This window comes from Pseudoliparis swirei, chromosome 20, assembly GCF_029220125.1.
Source record: "Pseudoliparis swirei isolate HS2019 ecotype Mariana Trench chromosome 20, NWPU_hadal_v1, whole genome shotgun sequence".
Classification (NCBI taxonomy): Eukaryota; Metazoa; Chordata; class Actinopteri; order Perciformes; family Liparidae; genus Pseudoliparis; species Pseudoliparis swirei.
The window spans coordinates 18,813,729-18,839,876 of NC_079407.1; the positions used below are offsets into that span (position 1 = coordinate 18,813,729).

Below are 26,148 nucleotides of genomic sequence, written 5' to 3' on the forward strand. Positions count from 1 at the left end.
GTGTGCATATTAAGGGATGGGAGCGAGAGGAGGGAACGTGGTGAGTGTTCTGAAGTGGATTGGTGTGGGAACCACCACCGGAGGAGAGTGGCGCGGAGAGGTGAGTAGGGTGGTGGAGGCCGATGAGAACCACCTGCGCCTACACCTCAACCATCTGGGAGTGGAGGTGTGGACGACAGGAAGATCCTGAGGGACTCCCATCTCTTGTCACCAGAACTGGTGAATGTACAAGAAGAGTCGAGGTTACACAGCTTAGGGTCGAGACGACCAGGGAAGGCCAATTCGCTGCCAGCACAAAGTGGGGAGATGCTGGAGCTTTTCCTGGAACCGCTGCATTGTGTGCTTGTCTGCCAGGGAGCTGCATTCCAACAGGCAAGGCCCAGGGAGCTACATAGCCTGATTGTCATTGCTGGTGCCATGGCTGCATCATCTGCTGGCTGCCAGCTGGAGCGGTTGGTGGAAACCGTGGAGACAATTGGGAAACCTGGTGACCCGCACACCGGGGTGCTCCTTGGAGCACCTGGAACAGAAGTTGGAGGTGTCCATCCAGACAACCCCTCCACCCTCCGCTGCACCAGAGATACCACATCCTACCGCCAGGGAGCTGGATACTGTCAGGCGTCTATCAGGCACAGATCACCCTAACCCTCTTATATTTTTTGTTTTTAGTTTTTTATTCTTGTGTGCTGCGCTTTTACATTTAAATCTTGCTTGGGGATTAATAAAGTATATATCTATCTATCTATCTATCTATACAAGATAAGTCATTTACATAATGTTGCTACAACAAAATAATTACCTGGCAATTAAAGCAGCTCAAAATCCTCATTATGGGCTGTCCTGAGGGCTGGTTGGACCGGGATGCGTACGCTGTACTCATTCAAGCTCGAGTTTGAGTCTGGCTATCAACCTCGCAGCCTCATTTTGTTCAAATCTCTTTCAGCTGAAGCAGAATTGCCCCAGAAGCCTCATTATGTTGAATTAATGCATAATAAAGACACTGTTTTGACTGACAACGGACGTTTTTAAAGAAGCAGAGTCTTAAGCCATGTGAGGTATTGAAGCAGGCGCCTGGGCAATGTTCAAAATGTGTTTCCCATCCTGTGTGATTTGTCACTCACACGTCTTTTGTCCCGAGGGAATTGCTGACACAATGAAAATGCACAAAAGAGTTTAACAAGGACATGTGTCATACCGTACACCCTTATTACACCGGGAATGACAAGTGAGACAAGCAGTCACTTCGACATACCGTACGCTCGCCACTGAAGCCCACATTGCTCACAGCCAGAGGAAAGAAGCTCCAAAGTGTGTGTGAAATGTCAATATAAAAAAGACGGTGTGTGAAATATAAAAATTTAGATATAGGTGTGCAGCAGAGGGCAGGGGAGGGAGGTAGGGGGGGGGGGGGGAGGAGTGAACAAGAGGGATACAGAAAGAGAGGGGGGGAGAGAGAGCAGAAGGGGTTGGGGGGGGGGTTGTTTATGGATAGCAGACAATGAATGATGGAAGCTCTCCCGGGGGTACAGGCCCTGAGCACTGCTGCGGGGACTTGGGAACACGTCAGACTCCCATTCCCTGTGAGATGCCAGTTTGGGTGGGCACCGTTCCGAATGGGCGCTCTCTTCTCCAGGATCCACCGCAGGGACCCAGGGGAGCGCCACCAGGCAGTGGCTGGTCGGGAGCAGGGCTGGCTGGAATCTCAATCAGGGACACTAGGGGGGGGGGGGGTCCACATATACACTCTTTTCCTCCATATTAATATAACGCTGGATGAAGAGAGAAAATGGCCCATTATGTCGGGGATCGTACACACCTGTGGAGTAAAAAGAATCATTACTCATTATGATGCTTTTTGTGTGTGTCTTAATTGGGGGGGGAGGAATACACAAATAGCATATGGAGATTGAATTTAATGAATTTCAACAGCTTTATTTGTCACTTGAATAGGTTTTTTCACCAGTGGAATATGACTGCTTGTATTCTGTCTGCTCACAACCTGTCTGTTTCCTTCTCTTCCGTTCTCGTCCTGCACTGCAACAGGAGCTGCTGAAACCCTGACAGGTACTCGCTCTTTTTTGCTACCTGCTGTTCATTTGGAAGTGCTTGCTTCCGTCTGTTTGTTGATTGGCTGTCCGTCCCAGTCTGTTCATCTGTGCATATTTACATTCATGGTCGTTTATGTTAGTCTTTCCTCTTTCCAAGAGGAGAGAGCCACGCAATCACAAAGCCAATCCACTCTTTTTATTTCTAATCCTCAAATCAACATTTGGCCACATGTAATGGCATATTTTAATTTGTATTTAGACCACTTGAATGCCACCTAAGTTGTTCTGTTTCTAATTAGCTTTACTGAACTGTACAGAGCTCTATGATGCTAGAGAGTGCACTTTAGAAGTTGCGGTTTAGCAATACCAATTATACCAAAGGTGTAAAATATCCTGCTGTAAGTGAGTTGTGCGGCAGCCTTCTCCTTTCTCTGAATGTCCAGCTGCAAACAAACACATTAATAGAGATGGTGAACAAACCCTTAACCTCTTAGTCTAATTCACTTTAATAAATAACTTCCTCAAAACCAGTGGTGTATAGTAACGAAGTAGAAGTACTTCGTTACTTTACTTAAGTAGTTTTTTTGGGTATCTGTACTTTATTTTACTACTTATATTTCTGTTTACTTTTACTTTTACTTCACTACATTTTGCAATGAAAACTTGTACTTTTACTCCGATACATTTCCCCTGAAACAGTATCGTTACTCGTTACTACGGAAAAAAATAATCATGAGAAACATCGGGGACTGTTGTGGAACACGCCGCAGCGCACCTGAACGCAGCACGAACACCAGGTTGGGGATCAGTGGTCCTTGCCGCGTGTTTTCTCTTCCCAGTGATGCCCAGGATGTTAGCGAGCGAGGGGCTACAGATACGACTCATTTCATGTGGAGCAGCAATGGAAGCTACTCGAACAACCGCGGGGACCAAGATCAACGTCCGTGGCCATATTAGGGCGAACTCTTTTCTTTGGTCGGAGTGAAAGTTTCTTCCTACCGGATGAAGTGCCTCTTATGCCGACCAAAAGCTACAGAGATATGGCCTTCAAAAACACACCAACCTCAGGAAACACATTGAGGTAAATTAAGAGTAATCCCTTGAGCCGCAACGTTAATGTTTAGTCATCATAAACCTGTTAAGATATCTAGCAGTGTTGTCCTCAGGATTGGAGTAAATTATATCTTTGGCAGGAGAGGGGGGGAAACAGGTGTCTGATTGTCCGACACATGTTGTATGTTAGGCTAACGTTCGCTAGCTATCGTCAATTAAATGAGACAATTAGCGTGAGTGGAGCAGACAGATCTCTAGCGAGTTAATGAGCTGAAGAAGTGTTGACAGTTGTGAGAATTTGTTGATTTGAGTCGTCTTAGCTAAAATATAATGCTAATCATTACAGCATTATTATAATTATTTGTATTAATATTATAAGAGTGACGGTCCAGTAATGGTGACGATATTGATTTGGGACTGTTGTTGTGTTTAACTACAGAGATACAAGTACATATTCACAAATCAACTTTGGATGCACGGACAGGGCATGAAACTAAATGTATAAACTTCAAATTAAAACAAACTATTTTGTACAAAACTTTAAGTTGGGGTCATGACATGTTAGGAAGTGTTATTAATTCTATCATGTCTGTAATACTCTCACTTTATTTCAGGAATGGACTACATCAAGCAGCACATGGAAGAACCCTCCCTGCAGCTAGGTGATGCCACCAGGTCCAGTTCATCTGATGAAGAGGACTTCTTCTTTGTCATCTCAAGGCATGACAGCAGCAAACAGCTGGATGGAGACGTGGATCACGTTGACTTGCTGAAATGCTTCCCAACTGTGTGCTGCTGTCTGTGAAGCTAGACACACTCTACCTGCACCAGGGCCTGTGAAGCTAGACACACTCTACCTGCACCAGGGCCTGTGAAGCTAGACACACTCTACCTGCATCAGGGCCTGTGAAGCAAGACACACTCTACCTGCACCAGGGCCTGTGAAGCAAGACACACTCTACCTGCACCAGGGCCTGAGAAGCTAGACACACTCTACCTGCACCAGGGCCTGTGAAGCTAGACACACTCTACCTGCACCATCAGGGCCTGTGAAGCTAGACACACTCTACCTGCACCAGGGCCTGTGAAGCTAGACACACTCTACCTGCATCAGGGCCTGAGAAGCTAGACACACTCTACCTGCACCATCAGGGCCTGTGAAGCTAGACACACTCTACCTGCACCAGGGCCTGTGAAGCTAGACACACTCTACCTGCATCAGGGCCTGTGAAGCTAGACACACTCTACCTGCACCATCAGGGCCTGTGAAGCTAGACACACTCTACCTGCATCAGGGCCTGTGAAGCTAGACACACTCTACCTGCAACATCAGGGCCTGTGAAGCTAGACACACTCTACCTGCACCATCAGGGCCTGTGAAGCTAGACACACTCTACCTGCACCATCAGGGCCTGTGAAGCTAGACACACTCTACCTGCACCAGGGCCTGTGAAGCTAGACACACTCTACCTGCACCATCAGGGCCTGTGAAGATAGACACACTCTACCTGCACCATCAGGGCCTGTGAAGCTAGACACACTCTACCTGCACCAGGTGAACGGCTCTTCAGCATCGCAGGACTCGTCTTCAGCCCCAGAAGAGCGACACTGAAATCTGTCCATTTTGAAAATCAACTTCTTTTGAAGATGAACAATACATTTTTCACTTTAAAGTGATGATTTTGGTTGTTACTTTTGGTTCTGCTTTTTTCTGTGTTAATCGTGTTTTTATATTTTAGTAATTTCATAGTATTCATATATTGCTCATCCGAGCTCATACTCCTTGTTCATGGCGGCCACAGCACCCAAACAAATAAACTTCATAATTCTCAAAATTCTGACCCTTTGTTTTTTTTATTAACAGCATTTACTTTTACTTTTACTTTCAATACTTAAGTACATTTAATATCAGAAAATTACTTTTGATACTTAAGTACAAAAAAAATCAGATACTTTAATACTTTTACTCAAGTAGTATTCTCATAGGTGACTTTTACTTTTACTTGAGTAATTTTCCAGTCAAGTATCTTTACTTTTACTCAAGTATGACTTTTGGGTACTTTATACACCACTGCTCAAAACATGTGAGGTTGCTGTGAATCATTGACAGTACTTCTCTGGTTTTAGTATAACCACATTAGGGCAAAAGAAAGAAAGAAAGTGTTGAATGCTGCAAACACGTCTTGTCCAGGTGCTACAGCAAGACTAAACATTTCTGCTCCACAAATTCATTGTACACTTATAATTACAGAGCATTGGTCATTTAATTTACTTCAGTAAAATGACATAGCTTTGAATATTTTGGTGACTTTCTGAGGCGGAATAGTCTTATTTTCAAGTCATGCTGAAGCATCATTATACAACCGAGAGCTTGTTTTTGGCGACAAAACAAATAATGACAAATATGACATTTTTGAAAAGCTATGGCATTCATTACAGACACTTTCTAACTGGTGAACATTCTTAAAACAGTATTTCATCATGAGGAGAAAGGTGACTGAGCTGGATAAAGACATGGAGCGGTAAAAAGGAAGCGTCAGAGCAGGAGAGGGAGAAACTTTGATTGTTAATGACTGGCTACGGTCCTGGTTGTTCCTTGAAAGGACACGACTGCTGCCGACCGCAATGACTCAAGGGAGAGGAATTGGTGGCTGGCAGTCCTTCTTTTTTCTCCCCCTTTCATGTCTTTTGATGTGAAAACAAGAGAGTTCAAAGAGGGAGACAGCTCTATTCAAAGGTGCCCGTCTCCAAACTTCTGGAAGGGCCCTGTCTGCTAACATTTCCTGATTTCATCAACTTTCATAAAATTGGTTTGCAGGGTGGGGTGGGGGGGCAGTTGCTCTACGGCTGATGAGGCGAGCCTCCATGCCAGACACTTGATGCCGCATTGTACATCCCCTTCAGAGAGCACACAGACTTTTGAAGGTCTGTATTTCCCTCTGACTGTTTCATTCAGTATGTTGTGATGCGGGAACAGGAGGGCAGCCATGTGGAGAGATACAGGCACTTTACTCTTCCAGACAGCTGCTGGAATGAGTGTGAATTTATCAGCCAGTCATCTGTGCCATGCCTCTGCCCACTCCCCCTCCATCCCCACCCACCGCCCAGAATTAATGACTGCCTCTCCTCATTTGCACCCAATCATGACCAGGATGCCGAGGCAATTGAAAATGTTTACTCCAATTGCAAAAACCCTCCATGTTGCACAAAGTGGCCTGTTTTCCCTTTGATGGGAGTGCTAATCACAACGACGTTATTTATGTGTGTTTTGAATTGGAGATGAGCCGAGGCTAGGATATTGGAGGGGGACCAACCTGGCTTGGGGCTACTAAACCTTATGGAGAAATTATCTTTTGCATTCACTTTCTCTCAGTCCAACAGATTGGCCGCAGAATAACCTTGCTTTAAGGCTGCTCTTTGCTGCTGCTTCGACTGCCAAATAGATATTACTTTTACGGCTGTGAAATAAAATAGCCAAAATACTTGACATTCCTTTTGCCTCATCTTCTGCAAAACATAGCACATGTGCAGAGGAGGGAGCTCTTGATGTTATTACAAACGTGCACACTTCAGCTCTCCACATGAACATTATTTTGACATGCTTATGATTATCACTCATCATTCATCTTTTTACTTTTCTTTTTTGTATGTTGCAAGGAAGCAATTAATCGCTCACTCTTCTCATTTTGAACTAAAGTAGATCATAAAACTAAAACACACTTACTTCGATATTAGATCATTCAGAACCCTAAGATTTAAGTCCAATGCCAATGAAGTAAATATTGTGCACCATATACACTACCGTTCAAAAGTTTGGGGTCACCCAGACAATTTCGTGTCTTCCATGAAAACTCACACTTTTATTTATCAATTGAATTGAACATTTCATAGAACATATTGTCAAGACATTGACAAGGTTAGAAATAATGATTCATATTTGAAGTATTAATTTTGTTCTACAAACTTCAAGCTCAAAGGAAGGCCAGTTGTATAGCTTATATCACCAGCATAACTGTTTTCAGCTGTGCTAGCATAATTGCACAAGGGTTTTCGAATCAGATATTAGTCTTCTAAGGCGATTAGCAAACACAATGTACCATTAGAACACTGGAGTGATAGTTGATGGAAATGGGCCTCTATACACCTATGGAGATATTTCATTAGAAACCAGACGTTTCCACCTAGAATAGTCATTTACCACATTAACAATGTATAGCGTGTATTTTTGATTAATTTAATGTTATCTTTATTAAAAAAACAGTGCTTTTCTTTGAAAAATATAGACATTTCTAAGTGACCCCAAACTTTTGAACGGTAGTGTATAAACAAGTGTAACATAAAGGTGGTGGATGGAAGTAACTGGAGTTCATATTACTGTGACAGACGTGCAATTAATGTTCACTTAACCACAAACTTTCCCAAACCTTAACCGTATACCTTAAATAATAGTTTATGCACAACATATCATTTATGCTCAGACTTAAATAAGAAGAACAATATAACTGTAATGTCTGTAAGATAAATATGTAGCTAGAGGACGATGACCAGACGTCCTGGATTGTCCAGCTTTCAAGCTGGAAAATATGGCAAAATATGGCAAATGATCTTAATCTAATATGATCTATTTTCCGTTTATTTAGAAAATGATATGCTCAACCGGCTAGTCCATTTCAACTGTGACGTTATAAACATTATGAAAAAGAGTTTGAGAAGCCCTTCATTTATTTATATTCTCCCTCATCCATATACTGCTGGCCTCTCTGCCCTTAGAGGCTGTTAGGAGGTAGTCAGAAAATGTGTTCCTTCTGTTCTGCAATATATTTTGGTTCATGTCTGTGAACATTTTCACTATTTAACATAGATGATGTCAATGCCCATTAGCGAGAAGTAAATATAAACAGCATTAACAACCCTTTATGGGCTGCAATGTGTACTATTTGAACATAATGTGTGCCTTTTTTTACCCATTACCTTCATTATATCTTAAACCTGATCGCTGGCAGCACAGTGAAATGAAATGCGCAGTTCATTACACTAGACAGGTCTGAGGAGCTTTTTCTCCACAGGAGGTTAATTTCTTATTGCTTGCCACATTCACAGAGTTCATTTTGAATCATGTTAGTCTGGTTGTCTATTCCCATTATCCCTATCTAAAAATGCAGGTGATTTTTCTCCTCCACTTTGTAAATGTCAGAAAGCAATAGAGGTGTCTGACAAATTGGGCATGCAAATGTGCTTCTGATGTTCCTTGGGGCTGTAGTTGGTCGGTGGAATCTGAGGCATTAAAACGTATTCACCGTTCTCTCTTGTTTGTCTCCTGCCAGATAGACACAACACAGGGTGACTTCTCATTCCCTTTCCTCGTTCCCTCGTTTGAAAGTCTGGGGGACACTTAGCCAGGCTTTTTGTGTCGGGATGTGGTGTGAAGTATGAGTCAGGGTGACACGGTCCAGGTCCTGTCTGTGGCAACAATATACAGGCAGAGTGACTCAGATGTATACAGCACTTTCATTCCTCGAGACACAGAGCAGCTGAGCACACGGAGCGCACATTGGTCGCATGGAACATCAGATGGAGGGCTCTGATAAAGCTCAACCATAAACAGCATCCAGCCCGGCTCATCTCTCTCTTCCCTCTCTGTGTAACTCCCCCCTCTCTTCAACTACTCGCCATATTCTTTCACTCTTTCTTTGTCTCTTTTTTCTTCCTCCCCTCTCCTCTCTCCCTAAGTTCGTGGGCAGCAGAGCTTACAGCCCGTCTGGCACTGACTCACAGGGCCCACTGTGAGCTGGGGAGATCAATAGTGACAAACACTGCACATGGCATTGATATTAGATGGATTAGGTACGGCTGCAACCAAACAATATACGTGGCCTATTCACGCATCTTTACCTTGTGCATTACATGCAGTCCCTGTTGTAGGAAATATAAATGTTTGATAACCTCTAAATATCCAAGGAATGCTTGCCTCCCATCTGATATTTAATTTTTCCCATCTGTAATTTTGTTCCCGTATTGTGAAGTCGAAGGTCAGAACCTGGCGACCGACAACGTGTCGGTGATCGAGGGGGAACTGGCCACCATCAGCTGCAGAGTGAAGGACAACGACGACTCCGTCATCCAGCTGCTCAATCCCAACAGGCAGACCATCTACTTCAAAGATGTTAGACGTGAGTACTCGTGCCTCGGACACAATTTCTTGAAATCTTAAAGAAGTAAGCCTGAAAAACGCAAACGCATTGGGACAATTTGAAAAGAAGAAAAGTGTTTGCCTCTAATTTTAATATTGATTCATCATCAAAGGAATATCTCCAACATGACTGTAAAAGAAATTTCTGTTTTAAATCAAAGTCCTGTTTTCGTAGTCGAGGACCTAGTTCCCAACAGTTCCATGATAATCAATTTCAGTGGAGATATCAAGACACAAACATGTGGAATGTGAATGAACAAGATTTTAAAATGATAATGAAATTTCAAATTATTACCTGAATATGATGTGACCTTCATTTGGCCTTAAAAAGCTACTTCATCATTAAAGTTGATCGAGTAATGCACTAGGGCTGTCACTTTTTTCAATAATCATGTGCAAATTAACTCAAACTAACACATCATTCATTTGTTCACGTTAATTTGCTCCTTCCTTATGGAACTTGACCCGACTGTTTTAGCTCTTAAAGATCCAATTTGTAGCTGAAGAGATTTTTCCCTTATATCTTTGTATTCACAACATCTTGCCTGTATTTCAGACTTTAGGCTAACTTACCTACATTTGTGTAGTTTGAGAACGTGTTTCACAAGAAGAGCTGCCAGAGGAGGTTTGTGTTGTTGTGTCAGTTTCACATTTCAGGGCATCCTGTACTAAAGGGATCATTCAGTTGTTGACATTTACAGTAGCGGTATCAGATATCACGACAAGATCAGCTCCAGCTTTAGGTTCACCGTGATTCCATCTGTCCTTGACTTTATGGCTCTTTTATACAAGTCATTACGCTTAGAATGTGGCAAGATGAATATGAGATAATACAGACTGCTACCATAATGAGAATACTTCTGTGTCCTTGTCACTGTTCGATTTTACGATAATCTCTTAGATTAGGATATTGAACATTATGATTATGCATGAGCATATGGGCTACTCCCACCAAGTTTTGTTCTCTGCTTTTTTGACTTGTTTGTATCTGGGATCGAAGCCAAGATTCAAGGTGAACGAGAAACACCCTTCATTTCTGTCTATCTTGCATTCCAGCTGTTATTTCACAAGTCTCGGTAACAAGAAGAGTGTTCCACTTCCGTAGAGCATCAGAGGAGTTTATGAACACATCTTCATTTTAATTGTACAAAATACCAACGGCTACCTGAGAATATGACAGAGAAGAAGGCATTCATATAAAGCATAGGTCATGTCATGCTCTACATGTAATTGGATAATTGGATCCTGGTAACAATCAATATGACTTCTGTGCTGTTCAGGACATCTCTCCACGAGGTTAAGACAACCTTTTTACTATTTGCTCTTTAATTAAGCTGCTCCTGTTAGCAATTTGTTGTATCTGCCTCAGTCAATGTAGTTCCAATTGACAATTACAAAACACAAACGTTTTTTTCTGCAATTAGTTACGAATAGATGTCAGATTTCGGACAGGCGGCTAAAATGTTATCAGGCCACTGCTGTGTGTTTGTGTTCCTCGTAATGGGGTCTATGTTCGCTCTATTCTAGACTTTGTTCCTGAAGGACTGAAGGTTCTTTGGGGACCCCCCTCAGTCAGTAGCATTGTTACCTGTCAACGGGGCCGCCCGACACAGTGGCAGATCTTTGTATACAGGGAAGTAAACAGCAGCGACATAGAGACACACCAGGAGCTCCAAGAACAGCCGCTACAAGCCTCAGGAACCGATACCTACACACAAACAGCATACGGAATGATAACAGCTCTACAGTACCAGTGAAAGCCAGATAAACACATTTATATTGCAGCAAATAAAGATGAATTGTGTCATAGGTAAAGAGGCTGAGCAAGTGTTGCTGGAATGAGGTATTTCTCCTGCTAGATATATGCGAAATGACGTGCAATTTGGCGAGTTGTCATCTGAAATGGAAGGAATGAGCTTTTATCAGCGATGGTGAACCTCTATGGACGGTGATCCAATATCACACCATTATTCATTCACCGCATCTTTCCGCAGGAGTTGTCTGACTTTGTATTGCAAAGATTTCATGTTTAAAGTGATACTCTGCCAAAAGACTGTCTTGTTAAACTACCAAAGATTCACCGGCTGCCGCTTCTCGAATGTAAATATTGTCCTCCTTTTGTTGGTCCTCTATGAGTGTGAACTGATTTATTTTATAAACCAAATCAACATGAAAATTAAAAGATAGTTGCCGCCTCAGTATGTATTTATATTGAAAAAGATCTAAATACTAAGAGGTTCCTGATCTGTGCTTTTATGTACAGTCAGTTATAAACCTGCCTGGCATAAATACATTCATTGAGTGTCTCCGAAGTGAAGGGTTTCCCTCCCGAGCAGGCTCTTCGGCACTCAAAGTGCATCATTGTTTCCCTTTCAGGAGAGACTTCCAAGGAGCTCTTAAATTATCTTAGGGGATGAGGTTTCATGTTGACACTACCCCGAGACCTTGGGTAATGATCATGGTGCTAAGTGTAAAGCCTGAAGGGAATAACAAACTCCCCGTGCTTTCAACAGGGGGCTGACTAGAGTTCGTTAGCTCCAAAGATGCAGAGAAGACGTGATAAAGAAGTCAGGTCGAAAACATCAAAAGGACTCCCAATCAAATCAACCAAAGCTGGTGTTTAAGAGCGCTGCTTTGGGATGAGAGCTGACCCAGAAGAAAAGCAGAGGAACAACTTGAGATGGCTAACCTCGTTTGACGACATTAATTAATTAAATTCAGCTAATCTAACTGGCATTAGTATACAGATTCCCAGCTACTTCTGATTTGGCGTTTCAGGCATCCGATCCTCTCTACCTACGCACTGTGATTTTCTTCATCATGTATGTTTGAATGCCTCTCCCTTATTCTGGAATATGTGAGTTCCAAGCATCCATCCATGACCAGCAGCAGCCCTTTGCTAAGGGTTCCTAGCTTGTTAGGAGTCCTCAGGAGCACTCGTCACACTTTCCTGTCGGTGCCAGTGCTCTGTGGACTGTAAAGCGACTTTATAAATCAACTTGTATGAATCATTCTGAAGCTCACTTTTCTTTTACTCAATTAAGGAGAAAGCCCACAAAGGGCAGCACTCATCCCCGACATCCCACTCTCCCCCTCCCACTCTCGATCATCTCATTTTCTCCCTGCGTCTCCTTTGTCTTCCTCCATCCCCTCTTCTGTTCTCACCCGACGTCTCACGTGTGTGTCCCCGTCCTCTGTGTCCTCACTGTCTCTGTCTCACATGTATCCCCGCAGCTCTGAAGGACAGCCGGTTCCAGCTGGTGAATTTCTCTGACAACGAACTGCGCGTGTCTCTGTCCAATGTGTCACTCTCCGATGAAGGACGCTATGTGTGCCAGCTCTACACAGATCCTCCTCAGGAAGCCTACGCCGACATCACTGTCCTGGGTAGGTGTGAGAAACGCACACGCACACACACACACATCCCACCCCTCTTCGCACACATTTTTATTGCATCCCGCTCGGTTATATATGGTGAATATGGAATAATAGTAATCTTTGATCCTGTTACTTATCTTAGCAACTGAAGCAAAATGTCAGCCAATTAGGCTCTCGCGGTGCTCAACAGCAGAACGAAAAGGAGCAGATGCTGAAACGGATGGCTTAGACCACGTTGGCTTTGGCAGCTGTGACTCCGTGAATCCTGGTGAATGTTGACTTGGCTGCTCCAAAGGATTCCCTATTGAGAGTCAGCTGTGCCACACTTTGATGCGTTGGAGTGAAATGACTCCAGTTAAGCTTTATTATACATGCAGACATCCTGGGGGATTGAAAGGAATTAAAAGCACTTTAAAGTAATTACTCTCGTTGTACAATTGAAGCCTAGCTGCAGTATTTTCTGAACCAAGGGTTGAAGAGCCCTTGAAATGAACACCCCACTGACTTTTTGCATTCAAGTAACTTGAGTTCAGCAAGTTTGTGCAATGACTTATACAAAGAAGGATTGTGCCTCATCCTATTCTGTGTACATTTTATACCCAGAGGATCACATGTGCTTGCATAACTTTGGTATAGAATGTCGAATAACGCTTTACAATGATGTATTAAATGAAACACATGCTTAATTAATGCACATCTGAAGTATGACTCATGGTGCTTCTGTTTTTTTGTCAGTGAATAAATGCGACAACTCCTTAAGTCTTGCTTGCTACCTTCTGGTTAAAGGGAAGTGGATTACTTAGAGGGGTCTGACCATTAAGGTGGACCAGCTCTCCTTCACTTACGTGACAAGCTTTCTCGGTTTTCCTTTTTTATTTGTAATATTTCTTTTAGCTGATTAATCTTCCACATTTTTATACTGTTGATTAAATGGTTTATTATAACCATCCCTGCTGCAAACTCTTCCCTGTGTGGATGTAAAAATAAAGTGTCAGCAACAGGATCATGTTTTGTATTTAACCCTTGTGTTTGCCAGGTCATTTGACGACCAATATTCCCCCTCTCCCTTCCCTAGGATTTAATTTGACCCCCCCATTCAATGTTTTAATTCTTCGGTTTTCAAAGTCAAAAACAAAAAGTGCCTCACACTTAAACTTGGAAAACAATAATATTCTAATAAATTCTTTAGTTTTTTATTTGTTGTTCAAAATTGAACCAAAAGGGTAAATATGTTAGTAAATATAAAGGTAACAGGAGGGAAGTTAATACGTTAGAGTCAGAAAGACAGGAACATCTGGTGAAAATAAAACATGTATTCAAAGTTGTTGCTAGCCTTTTAATAGTATTCTTAACAACTCATATCGGTAGTCGCTATCGGAAAGTACTCAAAAATAAGTATTTGTACTTGTACTTAGTCTGAAAAGAAATTAGTAATGTGCATCCCTAAGTTAAGACATAAAATCAATGGATGTTTTATGAACTCCCTTTGTTCACCTATTAAAGTAACCATGAGTTTATGTGATTAGTAGTCTATGGGTCCACCACTTTGATCCTAAATACTTCAACAACTGTTTGATATATTTCCATGAAATGTTCATTCATGGTCTTCAGATGACAAATCCCCAGACTTTTCTCTGGCGCCACGAACAGGTTGACATTTATGGTTTTGAGTAAAGTGTCTTGACAACTATTACATCAATTGCCATGACATTTGATGCAGATATATACATTATCTACCCCCTCAGCATGATGATCCCATGACTTTTCATCCAGTGCCATCAAATCAACCTTATTGTGCAATACTTTACTTTATGACCAGCTTGAAGAGTAACTTAACTTTAACTCCAACTAAATGTTAAATGGGGGTCACTTTAATATTGTATGAATTGATCCTGGTCCTATAGAAAATGACACTTTGACAATGACAACAACATTATTCATCAAACTGCGAGTCAGATGCAAACATCTCCATGTTGTTGCATGAGCCAGCGGTCCTTGTTCATGCCGGACAGACGTGTTAGTTAAAAGAAGGGACAAATGCCAACCCAATACATGTTCTGTTTAGTATAAAAAATAAATTCAATTAAGTGTTTACCATCATTTCACACATGATATCACCATTTGTAACATTTTAACTGGATGTGTGTCCCTTCAAGCAAAGTCCTGTTGTTATGAGCATTTCTAAGTTATTAATAAGTGTAAATTCAATATCGATGTATGAAATAACTGTTGTTTGACATTCATTAATTGATGAATTATTGACATAAACTCATATTAAATGCGAGAAACACAAATTCAGTGTTACCAACGATGCGCCGGTGTGTTTCTGACTGTTCCCGTTGCTCAGTCCCGCCAGGCAACCCAATCATCGAGAGCCGTGAGGATGTGGTCAGCGAGGGGAACGAGACGCAGCTCACCTGCATAGCCATGGGCAGCAAGCCGGCCGCCTCCATCAGATGGATGAAAGGGGACAAAGAACTGACAGGTCAGTAGAATAACACCCTCCCCCAGTTTACTTCACATGCTCCAGGCCTGTCCCTGTCTCTAGGGGAGGGGGGGGGCTTCCTCTGTGAACACCATGTAGTTCTCCTCTAAAACATTAATGTGTGTTGTACTGATGATGTCTTTGGTATGTATCGGGAGTACAACAGGAAGTAAAATACTGCTTTCTCTCTCTCTTTTTTTGGACCATGTATAAAATCCACTGTCCATACTCCTGGGCTGCTTGCTCCTCTACAGCATGAACTGATTACACAATATGGATTCAAAATTGCAAGAGCTCCTGTCCAGTCTCATGTAATGTTACACATAAGTTTGACAAAAAATGTGCCATTATTTTCATTTCAGAGATGCTTGAATATTTACGGTAAACATTTAGCTACACTTCAACTTTTTATTGAAATCTATGTTTTTTTTAACGACAAACCTGAATCTTTTTCTATTTACCGTAACCTTATAAAGATAGTTATCAACTCATATCTGCACATTTCATCTTCATTCCAGTGCCTGCGGTCCGCTGTAGGCTGTTGCCAAGAGGGATATATAATGTGGGGTGGTGAAAAATCCTCATTACCTCTCCGTTATGATTAGGGGTCATCAATTATTCATTACATACTTATTGTACAGCGATGGAGGATATTCATTTTAGTCATATCGTATTTACACAGATTGGATATCTCTGGGCTTGTTGTCAAATTATATATGTATTAGAATGGAGAGGATTCATTTGGCTTGCTGAGAGATGAAATATTTAGACAAGAGCGATTCTGAAGCTAAATGCCATCTGTGCCTCCAGTGTTCCCTACAGGAGTCAAAGTCAATTTCTGTTTATGAGTTGTCTAGTGTTGTGTCGGAGGAGGGACAGACAACAGGATGTTTAGATCAGTGAAATGCCACTGAAATGCTGAGCGGGGCTAATCAATGGTGCCATTGGATACATAGAGAGAGCTTGAGAGTCATGTCCTCCTGTCGCCACGAGAAAGCCAATCACTACTCATTATGGATGCACTAAACAATTCATTAGCTGGAACACGCATTGAGATTAAAAAACACATCACACTGACTTTAAAGCATCTCTGTGATCATATGTGTCTTGCATCTGTGTGCAGACAAGACGGCTGTACTGGCAAGAAGGAAATATACTGGCTGATTTAAATACACTTTCAAATTAGCCAAATTGGTTTTGCAACCATTTATCATGCTGGCAGGTAGGGGACTGATGGGCTTCGGCCTGAGAGAGACTCGACACACAAGGTGGCTAAATGCTTGTTAGCATAAATGACGGATGCAATGTTATTCAGATGTGGTGGAGCCCGGTGCTTGGCTGCTACTGCTGCTCAAGTACAAGAGGAGATTCGTTAAAATGTGGATGTGATGCTGTGAAACTACACGATAATATTTTTTCTTTCATTCAAGTCGAGCTTACTTGGTAGAAAACAGTTTAGAATGTCATGCTTTACACATTTCCTTAAAAAGACAAATGCACTCCACCATTGAAGCTGCAATTTCAAGTTTAGCTTTGAGGGATTTTTGATTATGACAACAATACGTACTCAGTAGAAAAATACGTGAATAAAATAAACATATATAGGATATAGTTATTGTCTATATACCACAGTAAATAAAACTACGATCAAGTTTGTTTCAGTGACAATGATTTTCCATAACCTGGCAACATCCCAGAGCTCTGGGATGTTGCCAGGTTATGGAAAATCCTCCCGCAGCATGACACACTTGCTCTCTAATTCATCAACATGTTCCACAACCTGGCAACCCTTCAGGTGTTCTTAATGGTTTATAACTGATCTGTAAATGATTAAAACATTATTTATAAAGCCACAATTTGACAGTGTATGAACCCTCTTGGTACCGTATTATTCATATTTAATAACACAAATTTACGATAGTCTAATGGCACAATTGTTGTCCTACTCTGGAGCGAGTTAGCATCCATATCATCTTAATGCCGAAGCCAGTTTGAAAATGCTGCATCAGTGGCTGCTTTTCAGTGCGTTGGCGGGCAGAAGACTCGGGTTCGAAACTGACTGAAGGAAAATGTCACCCTAAGAAAAGGCGACGCTTGATTGCGCTGGGACTGATCAGTGGTTGATGCTCACAAGAGCGTTTGATTTGACATCTCTGCTGCAACACTCAAATCTCCTCTGCATTCAGATTTGAGTCCTTCCACGACCTGATCTGCAGTTGTTTTCCTCGTCAGGGCTTGGATGACATTGATAATTGACACTTGATAATTGTTGGTTGGCCTGAACAATGATAACAGCTGTATGAGTTTGATCTTCCAAACTTGATTTAAGACTTTCAGAAGTTTTTGGAAACTGTTTTTCATGTTCAAATTGTTTAGATATCGCGCCGAAAAATAATTGATACTAGAAGTCAAAGCAAGGACTCTTTTCCATGACAGCGCCTCAACACACGCAAAGCTATTTTTCTGACCTTGAAATGCCATCCCTTTGGTATGGTTCATTGTGCAAACGTCAAATGAGAGGCACAACATCATAAGAGTGTACTACCTTGTCATGCAGACAACGTAGTACAAGGCAGGTGTGTGCTAATTTGGTTAAAGATGTCTCTTTGTGATTACGGGGAAGCTCAGTTTTTTTTGCACAATATCAGCAGGGATTTTAGTGTTCTCCATCGAGGGGACTGCAGTCGTGACATGTCACACGAAACATAACTCCACAAGATAAATTCAACTTTGAAGTACCTCTTCTGCCCTCAAAACACACTCACAATACAGGTTGACAGTGTTGACCTTTGTAGTTTTTTATCTGGAAACTGTGAAGTACGTGTCGGATAACAAATGAAATGATAGCGATTACAAAGCAGACAACAAGAGATAGAACAAAGTTATTGTAAAATGTATTAAAGACACTGGATTCACACACAAATATAAACTATGTGTCAAATATTTATTTTGAACTAGACAGTACCTTCAAACGAGACAGTTTTGTAAAACTGCAAATAATCGAATTCTACGATCCAGTACTGACTGACTTCATGGATACAAGCAGCGCCGCCGCTCCCATAACGCGCACTACGCACTGCACGTAGGGCACCAAGTCCTGAGGGGGCACCACAGAATAGGCAACTAAAAAAATCCTCATAGTTATAATAATTATAATGCCGATATTATTTCAGTCTAGAAATATTAGGCGCCTTTTAGGCATGTATATCACAAAACAGGCAGAACAAGAGATATACTTAATCGCTCAGCACCCCCCCGTTAACACTTCTCGGGTCGCATCGCTCTGCCGTGATGCGCGCCGACACATCCGCGCACACAGGTAAGCACACTCTCACTAGCAGCCCCGTCCCCGTCCCCCGTCCCCCGTCCCCGTCGACAACGATCGCCGTGGGTCACTTTCCTATCTCAGGGGGGCATCATGAAGGAGTTATGCTTAGGGCACCAACATGGCTAGCAGCGGTACTGGATACAAGCCAAGGAAGGCATCGTTAACAATGAGGCCACTCTGCCATAACTACACAATCACGTGACAACGCTGCCTTGCAACAAGATCCACACAGTACACATCGGCTGTGTCTCTCTCGAACCCCGCAAACGCACACCTTTCAACCCGATGTCCAGCAGAATCAGAATATCTTACCTTAAAAAAAAAGAATGAACCACAAGTAATGGACGTTGATTTCTTTTTGACATATTTCCCAGATTAAATATAAATTGATTGAGAGATTTAACAGTGTAACAATGAATAAAGTGTGCGGGTTTTCAGGATTAGAAATTAACCAATTTAACATTTTGCCAAATCCCACCACATTTACTCTGCACCAATCTTTTCCGGAGCCCTTTTAGTAATGCAGCCCTGTGATATGTATGAGACAATTATGGTGACTGTCTGAGAGGATAATGACTCATCATCACACCCCTCCAATTCATACTCCACCAAACTCTTTGGTGCAGGTGCACTTGGAAACAAACGCCCTCATTGACCTTAAAAATGTGACCTAGTGCTGCGCTTTAGTCGTTTTAATTGGGTGATGACAATCGAGCTCTTTATGTGAAATGTGTGTTGTCATTTGGCCAGGAACAACTCAATTCAATTCAATTCAATTCAGTTTATTTGTTTAGCCCAATTTCACAAATTACAAATTTGTCTCGGAGTGCTTTACAATCTGTACACATAGACATCCCTGCCCCAAAACCTCACATCGGATCAGGAAAAACTCCCAAATAAGCCTTCAGGGGGAAAAAAAGGGAAGAAACCTTCAGGAGAGCAACAGAGGAGGATCCCTCTCCAGGATGGACAGATGCAATAGATGTAATGTCAGAAACAGTTTTATTGCCAGGAATGTTTACACAAACGAGGAATTTTTTTTGGTGGAAGGTGCAACATTTGGACATGACAAACAAACAACAATCAACACGACAGAAAGACAACAAGTAATGTGAAAGTGTTTGGGTGTGTGCTTCAAGTGGTGTGTTTTAGTTAAAAGTGTATGTTACGCGTGGCGTGTGTTTAAGTTAAAGTGCATGCAAATAAAGTGGCATGTGTGTGGAGGAGGCCTCAAGTTAAAGTGCATGTTAAAGTGACGTGTGTGGAGGAGGGAAGAAGAAGGAGGAGGGAGGAGGAGTGGGAGGAAGAGGAAGAGGAAGGAGCGGGAAGAAGGAGGAGAGAGGAAGGTGGAAGAAGAGGTGGTAGTCCTGGGGGTGACAGTCAGTCAGTCCGGGTTCCATTGATGAGCCCGACTGCCGACGGGAAAAACTTTGGTGTGGCGGGTGGTCTTTGTCATGATGGACGCAGCCTCCTCCCGAGGAGGGACTCGAACAGGAGTGTCCAGGGTGGGAGGGTCAGCGACAATCTTTCTGGCCCGCTTCAGTGACCTGGAAGTGAACAGGACCTGTAGGGAAGGCAGATTGCAGCCGATAACCCTCTCGGCCGAGCGGATGATGCTCTGCAGCCTGCACTTGTCTTTGGCTGTGGCTGCAGGGTGCCAGACGGTGATGGAGGAGCAGATGATGGACTCAACGATGGCCGTGTAGAATTGTACCATCATCTCCCTGGCAGGTTGAATTTCCTCAGCTGCCTCAGGAAGAACATCCTCTGCTGGGCCTTCTTGGTGATGGAGCCGATGTTCAGCTCCCACTTGAGGTCCTGGGTGATGATGGAGCCCAGGAAGCGGACGGACTCCACAGCGTCGGGGAGTCACACAGGATGAGAGGGGGGGTGGGGCTGCATTCCTCCTGAAATCCACAACCATCTCCACTGTCTTTAGAGCGTTGAGCTCCAGGTTGTTCTGGCTGCACCAGGTCACCAGGTGGTCAGTCTCCCACCTGTAGGCGGTCTCGTCCCCACCAGAGATGAGCCCAATGAGGGTGGTGTCATCCGCGAACTTTAGGAGCTTGACGGACTGGTGACTGGAGGTGCAGCTGTTGGTGTACAGGAGAACAGCAGAGGGAAAGAACACAGCCTTGGGGGGAACCGGTGCTGGTGGTCCGGGAGCCTGAGACGTGTTTCCCCAGCCTCACGTGCTGCTTCCTGTCGGTCAGGAAGTCTGTGATCCACCTGCAGGTGGAGTCGGGCACGTGCAGCTGGGAGAGCTTGTCCTGCAGCAGGGACGGGATGATTGTATTGAAAGCAGAGCTGAAGTCCACAAACAGGATCCTGGCGTAGGTTCCTGGGGAGTCCAGATGCTGGAGGATGTAGTGAAGGGCCATGTTGACTGCATCGTCTGCAGACCTGTTGGCTCTGTAGGCGAACTGCAGGGGGTCCAGGAGTGGGTCGGTGATGGTCTTGAGGTGTGACAGGACCAAGCGTTCAAAGGACTTCATGGCCACAGAGGTCAGGTCGATGCGCCTGTAGTCATTGTGTCCTGTGATCTTGCGTCTTTTGGGGACGGGGATGATGGTGGAGGCCTTGAAGCAGGCTGGAATGTGGCATGTCTCCAGGGAGGTGTTGAAGATGTCGGTGAACACCGGAGACAGCTGGTCAGCACAGTGCTTCAGGGTGGAGGGGGAGACGGAGTCCGGGCCCGCTGCTGCGGGGTTCTGCTTTTTAAACAGCCTGTTGACGTCTCTCTCCAGGATGACGAGGGTCGTCGCTGAGTTGATGGAGGGTGCTCCAGAGGTGTGAGCCCCTGATGGGCTGGGGGAGGGTGGGCTGAGGGTCTGTGGCTTGTTGATGGGGCTGTGGGGGATTGTCTCAGGACTGCTCCATTGTCTTTCAAAGCGGCAGTAGAACTCATTGAGCTCGTCTGCCAGAAGCACATTGTTCATGGAGTGGGGTGATTTGGGCTTGTAGTTGGTGATCTGCCTGAGCCCTCTCCAGACAGAAGCAGAGTCGTTTGCTGAGAGCTGCTGTTGCAGTTTCTCAGAGTACAGTCGTTTAGCATCTCTCACCGCCTTGCTAAACCTGTATTTGGACTCTGTGTACAGGTCCTTGTCCCCACTCCTGAATGCCTGGTCCTTCTGCAGTCTTAGCTTCCTGAGCTCCGCTGTGAACCAGGGTTTGTCGTTGTTATAACTCACCCTGGAGCTGGATGGAATACAGCTGTCCTCACAGAAGCTGATGTAGGAAGTTACAGCCTCTGTGTACTCATCCAGGCTGTTGGTAGCAGTCCTGAAGACATCCCAGTCAGTACAGTCCAAGCACGCCCGTAGATCCTCCAGAGCCTCACTGGTCCACTTCTTGAACTTCCTCACCACAGGTTTGCAGAGCTTTAGTCTCTGCCTGTATGAGGGAATCAGATGAACCATGACGTGGTCAGAGTTTCCCAGTGCAGCTCGAGGGACGGCGTGATAGGCCCTGCTGATTGTTGTGTAGCAGTGGTCCAGAATGCTCTTCTCTCTGGTAGGGCATTTAATTAACTGTCTATATTTAGGGAGTTCGTGGCTGAGGTTTCCTTTGTTAAAATCCCCGAGTACAATAACTAAAGAGTCCGGGAAGGTCCGCTCCACACACCGTATCTGTTCAGCCAGGGTCTGCTGTGCCTCGTGCACGTTTCCCTGCGGCAGCATGTAAACTCCGGCCAGGATGAATGAAGCGAACTCACGTGGGGAGTAGAAGGGTTTGCAGTGAATGATAAAAGATTCCAGGTCCGGCGAACAGTGCTGTAGAATCACCGTTACGTCGTTGCACCAGCCGTTGTTGAGGTAAAAGAAGATTCCTCCACCCTTTGTTTTTCCGGAGAGCTCCGTGACCCGGTCCGCTCGGAACAGCTGGAAGCCAGCGAGCTGGAGCGCAGAATCTGGTATCGATCCACTTAGCCATGATTCCGTAAAGCACAGGACAGAGGATGAGGAGAAGTCTCTGTCTCTCCCCACCAGCAGCTGGAGTTCGTCCAGTTTGTTGCACAGAGAGCGGACGTTGGAGAGAAATATGCCCGGCAGCGCTGTACGAGATCCCCGTTTCCGTAGCCGTACAAGCGCCCCTGAGCGTCTCCCTCTCCGGCGGCGTCTCACCGCGTGGGCGAAGGTGAGCACACCTTTTACAAAAATGTCCAGTAACTCCACAGAAGTTAAAAACGTTGGAAATAAATCCGCTGGAGTTGTTCCCCTGATGTTCATGAGCTCTTCTCTGGTGAAAGAGCTCCGGGAATCACAGCAGAAAACAGTATTTAAGACGAAAACAACAAAAAACATCGCGCACCAACGCACCGAGGCGGCCGTCCGCGGCGCCATCAGTATCAGAAGGACAGATTTAGAGTTTAAATACATTCAATGAATATGACAGAGTGTATGAATAGTTCATAGTAGGCATATTCCACGATGGAGACCTCCACGATCCATCAGGCAGATGGCGGTAGAGAGGAGGAGTGGGCGGAGTCTCAACAGTGGGCGGAGTCTCAACAGGACAGTGGCGCAGTCAGGAGCAGGAATTCCACGACCCAGACCTCGATGATCCATCAAGCAGATAGGATCTATGACGTCTCATGGGGTCCGATGACCCCATGAGACGTGAAGTCAAAAGGACTCCGGGGAGAAAGCAGAGTTAGTAACGTGTGATTGAGAGATGAAAATTCATCCTTAAGGAGAGAAAAGAGGAGATAGGTGCTCAGTGCATCCTAAACGTCCCCCGGCAGCTATAAGCCTATAGCAGCATATCAAGGGGCTGGACCAGGTGAACCTGATTCAGCCCGAACTATAAGCTCTGTCAAAGAGGAAAGTCTTAAGTCTACTCTTAAACGAGGTGACTGTGTCTGCCTCCCGGACTGAAATTGGAAGCTGGTTCCATAAAAGAGGAGCTTGATAACTAAAGGCTCTGGCTCCCATTCTACTTTTTAAGACTCTAGGAACTACAAGTAGTCCCGCATTTAGTGAGCGTAGCTCTCTAGTGGGGCAATATGGTACTACAAGCTCCTTAAGATATGATGGTGCATCACCAATCAAGGCTTTGTAGGTTAAGAGAAGAATTTTAAAAGTGATTCTTGATTTTACTGGGAGCCAGTGCAGAGCAGCTAGTGCAGGAGTGATGTGATCTCTTTTCTTAGTTTTAGTGAGAACATGAGCTGCAGCATTCTGGATCAACTGGAGGGACCTAAGAGATTTATTAGAGCAGCCTGATAATAAGGAGTTGCAGTAATCCAGTCTCGAAGTAACGAACGCGTGAACCAATTGTTCTGCATCTTTTTGAGACAAGATGTGCCTGATTTTTGAAATATTACGTAGATGAAAGAATGCAGTCCTTGAGATTTGCTTTACGTGGGAGTTAAAGGACAAGTCCCGATCAAAGATAACGCCAAGATTCTTTACAGTGGTGTTGGATGCCAGGGCAATGCCGTCTACAGAATCCACATCACCAGATAATTGATCTCTGAGGTGCTCAGGGCCGATTAAAATTACAAGATGGCATTGTTCTGGGAGCGTAACCGCTGATCACCTCACTAGAACTAAAGATGGTTGGGATTAACTCATTTTCTGTGTCACTTTTACGCTTGCATAGATTTTTAGAGTGAAGTCAAATCCCTTAGAAGTAGACGATAGTTAACTTCTAACAGAGGGCAAACTGTTGGAAATATATTTATATACCTACAGTGCATTAAATGTGTTACATCCTACATTATGTAGAATGTAACACGTTTAATGCAGGTTAAAACAGCAGTAATTTTGTCATTTGCTTTTTTAAAGTGTTTAAAAATTGATTTCACCATCTGATTAATTCTGCAGCAAAAATAGGCACAGTGTGTGAATGAAAGCCATTCATTTTAAATGAATTCTCATCACACTGTTATCTTTGCTGTTACTCTCTTTATGTTACTTGCTTGTTACTCTGACAGGAAGTGTTCTTTTCAAACGGCCTGTTTGCTCACCGCAGTTTCCAGAGTAGTCAAATTAAATGCCAGTGTGCACATTGGCCAGTTACCTATCCGAGTGCTTCCGTTTTTATGGCGGCGGTCCTCGGTGGGTGGGTGTTACACGGGGGTTAATGTCCATCAAGAGGCCACATATGTGTGTATTGGCGATCATCACCTGTGGAACAACTGCGTTTGGCCCTCCCTGAGTCCAGCCAGGCTCCCCTGTGACAAGGCTGAAATGGAAGTGTGCTGCAGGTCAGAGTGGGGCTGTAATTATTTCCTCACTTCATTAGGTGCGGGTAAACCATCACACAGCACTGCAGCTAATGCGTTGCCCCTGTGGCATTCTAATGCTCTCTAAATGAATGCCCCTCTGACAGCCTAGGGCCGAGTGGGCAGCAGATTACTGCAGGGTTAGCCCCAACAATGCTCAACCCCTCAAGCTGCAGAGGCATTCATTATCAGGCGTTTATGACCTCGCCTCTCCTCGTTGCTCTCGGCAGAATCGAAGGCCATGTGCTTTCTTGAATCCCCCAAAGTCCTGTTTGGGCGCCGCATCACTGAATCATGAATTAAATGTAAATGACATTTGAAAGCACTCAACTTTGACAGGTAATTTGCTCTTCATAGCTATAACAATTTGGTCATTATGGCCACTTTGGCTCCAGGATTGTAGATTATTATTAACTTTTCCCCCCTCTGGTGCTTGTGCTGTTTTTCTAGGTGAGACAACAGTTGAGGAGACGTATGACAGGATGTTCACCGTCTCAAGCCGTGTCAGAATTTCTGTCACCAAAGAGGATGATGGAGTGCCAGTGGACTGCATCATTGAGCACCCAGCTGTAAAGGACCTCCTGGCTCAAAGACACTTGGACGTGCTATGTGAGTGACCTCAAACCGTTGTACTTTTTCAACGCAAGGCCAATGCCAAGGCCCATAGAGAGTGCTATCACTCTCTTTCTTGGGCTAGTTAGGGGCCTAACAAATTATCTGGGGGTAGTGTAGGCCCATGACATGCACTTCTGATCATTTGAAAGGTACTGCACTAACAATAACACAAGTTTATAACAGCATACTTGGAAAGATGACAATAAATAACTGGTAGGATAATACGCAGCTAACATCTTAACAAGCCAGCAACACAGACAGCGTCCACAAGCACATGTGTGCGTCTTGAAGAGAGTTGTAATATTTATATTAATAGAACCAGCTATTCAACTCAGAGGAGGACACATACAAGCAAGTGTTGGACTTTTAGTCTGCTGGCTATTCGTCGAAGTTTGTCTTGAGGACAAACCACGTTTGTGATTGAAATTAATCAATTCAAACTCTTGTTTCAGAGTCCGACCAAAGGTAATCTTGGGGAGTATTCCACCTGGAGTGGATCTTACAGCTAAATTCATGGGGATCTACATCCTCTCGACAATAAAGATGGCAAGTGCAAATTTAGCATGACCCTGAGAGTCACTAGGGCCACATTTATGGAAGATAAACCAAGTTGAAATAAACCACCATTTTCCTTTAAAGAGGAACGCTAAGCTAGAATTGGTAGTACTGGCTTTCATGAATTAAATGATGTGAGTGTCTCAAAGCCAAAACCATGTGTGCAAGAAGCATTAGAGGTGGAGTAACATAATGACTACGTGGACTCTTAGTGTATCCTCCAATCATCAAATCATAGATGCACTGCTGTGATACTCAGCCTGCTTT

At 43.9% G+C, this 26,148-nt stretch overlaps 1 protein-coding gene across 3 annotated transcripts in view; it reads left to right on the forward strand.

Moving 5' to 3' along the window:
• The window catches only part of cadm1b (cell adhesion molecule 1b), a 131,665-nt gene that overhangs the window by 85,212 nt on the left and 20,305 nt on the right, over positions 1-26,148 (forward strand). For 2 of the 3 annotated variants that reach the window (XM_056440845.1, XM_056440847.1), the window contains exons 2-6: positions 2,044-2,064; positions 9,125-9,271; positions 12,526-12,678; positions 15,017-15,154; positions 25,162-25,320. In XM_056440845.1, the coding sequence (XP_056296820.1) occupies positions 2,044-2,064; positions 9,125-9,271; positions 12,526-12,678; positions 15,017-15,154; positions 25,162-25,320 (618 nt within the window). The remainder of the gene's footprint in view (positions 1-2,043; positions 2,065-9,124; positions 9,272-12,525; positions 12,679-15,016; positions 15,155-25,161; positions 25,321-26,148) is intronic. The other variant, XM_056440846.1, reaches the window with a different exon arrangement.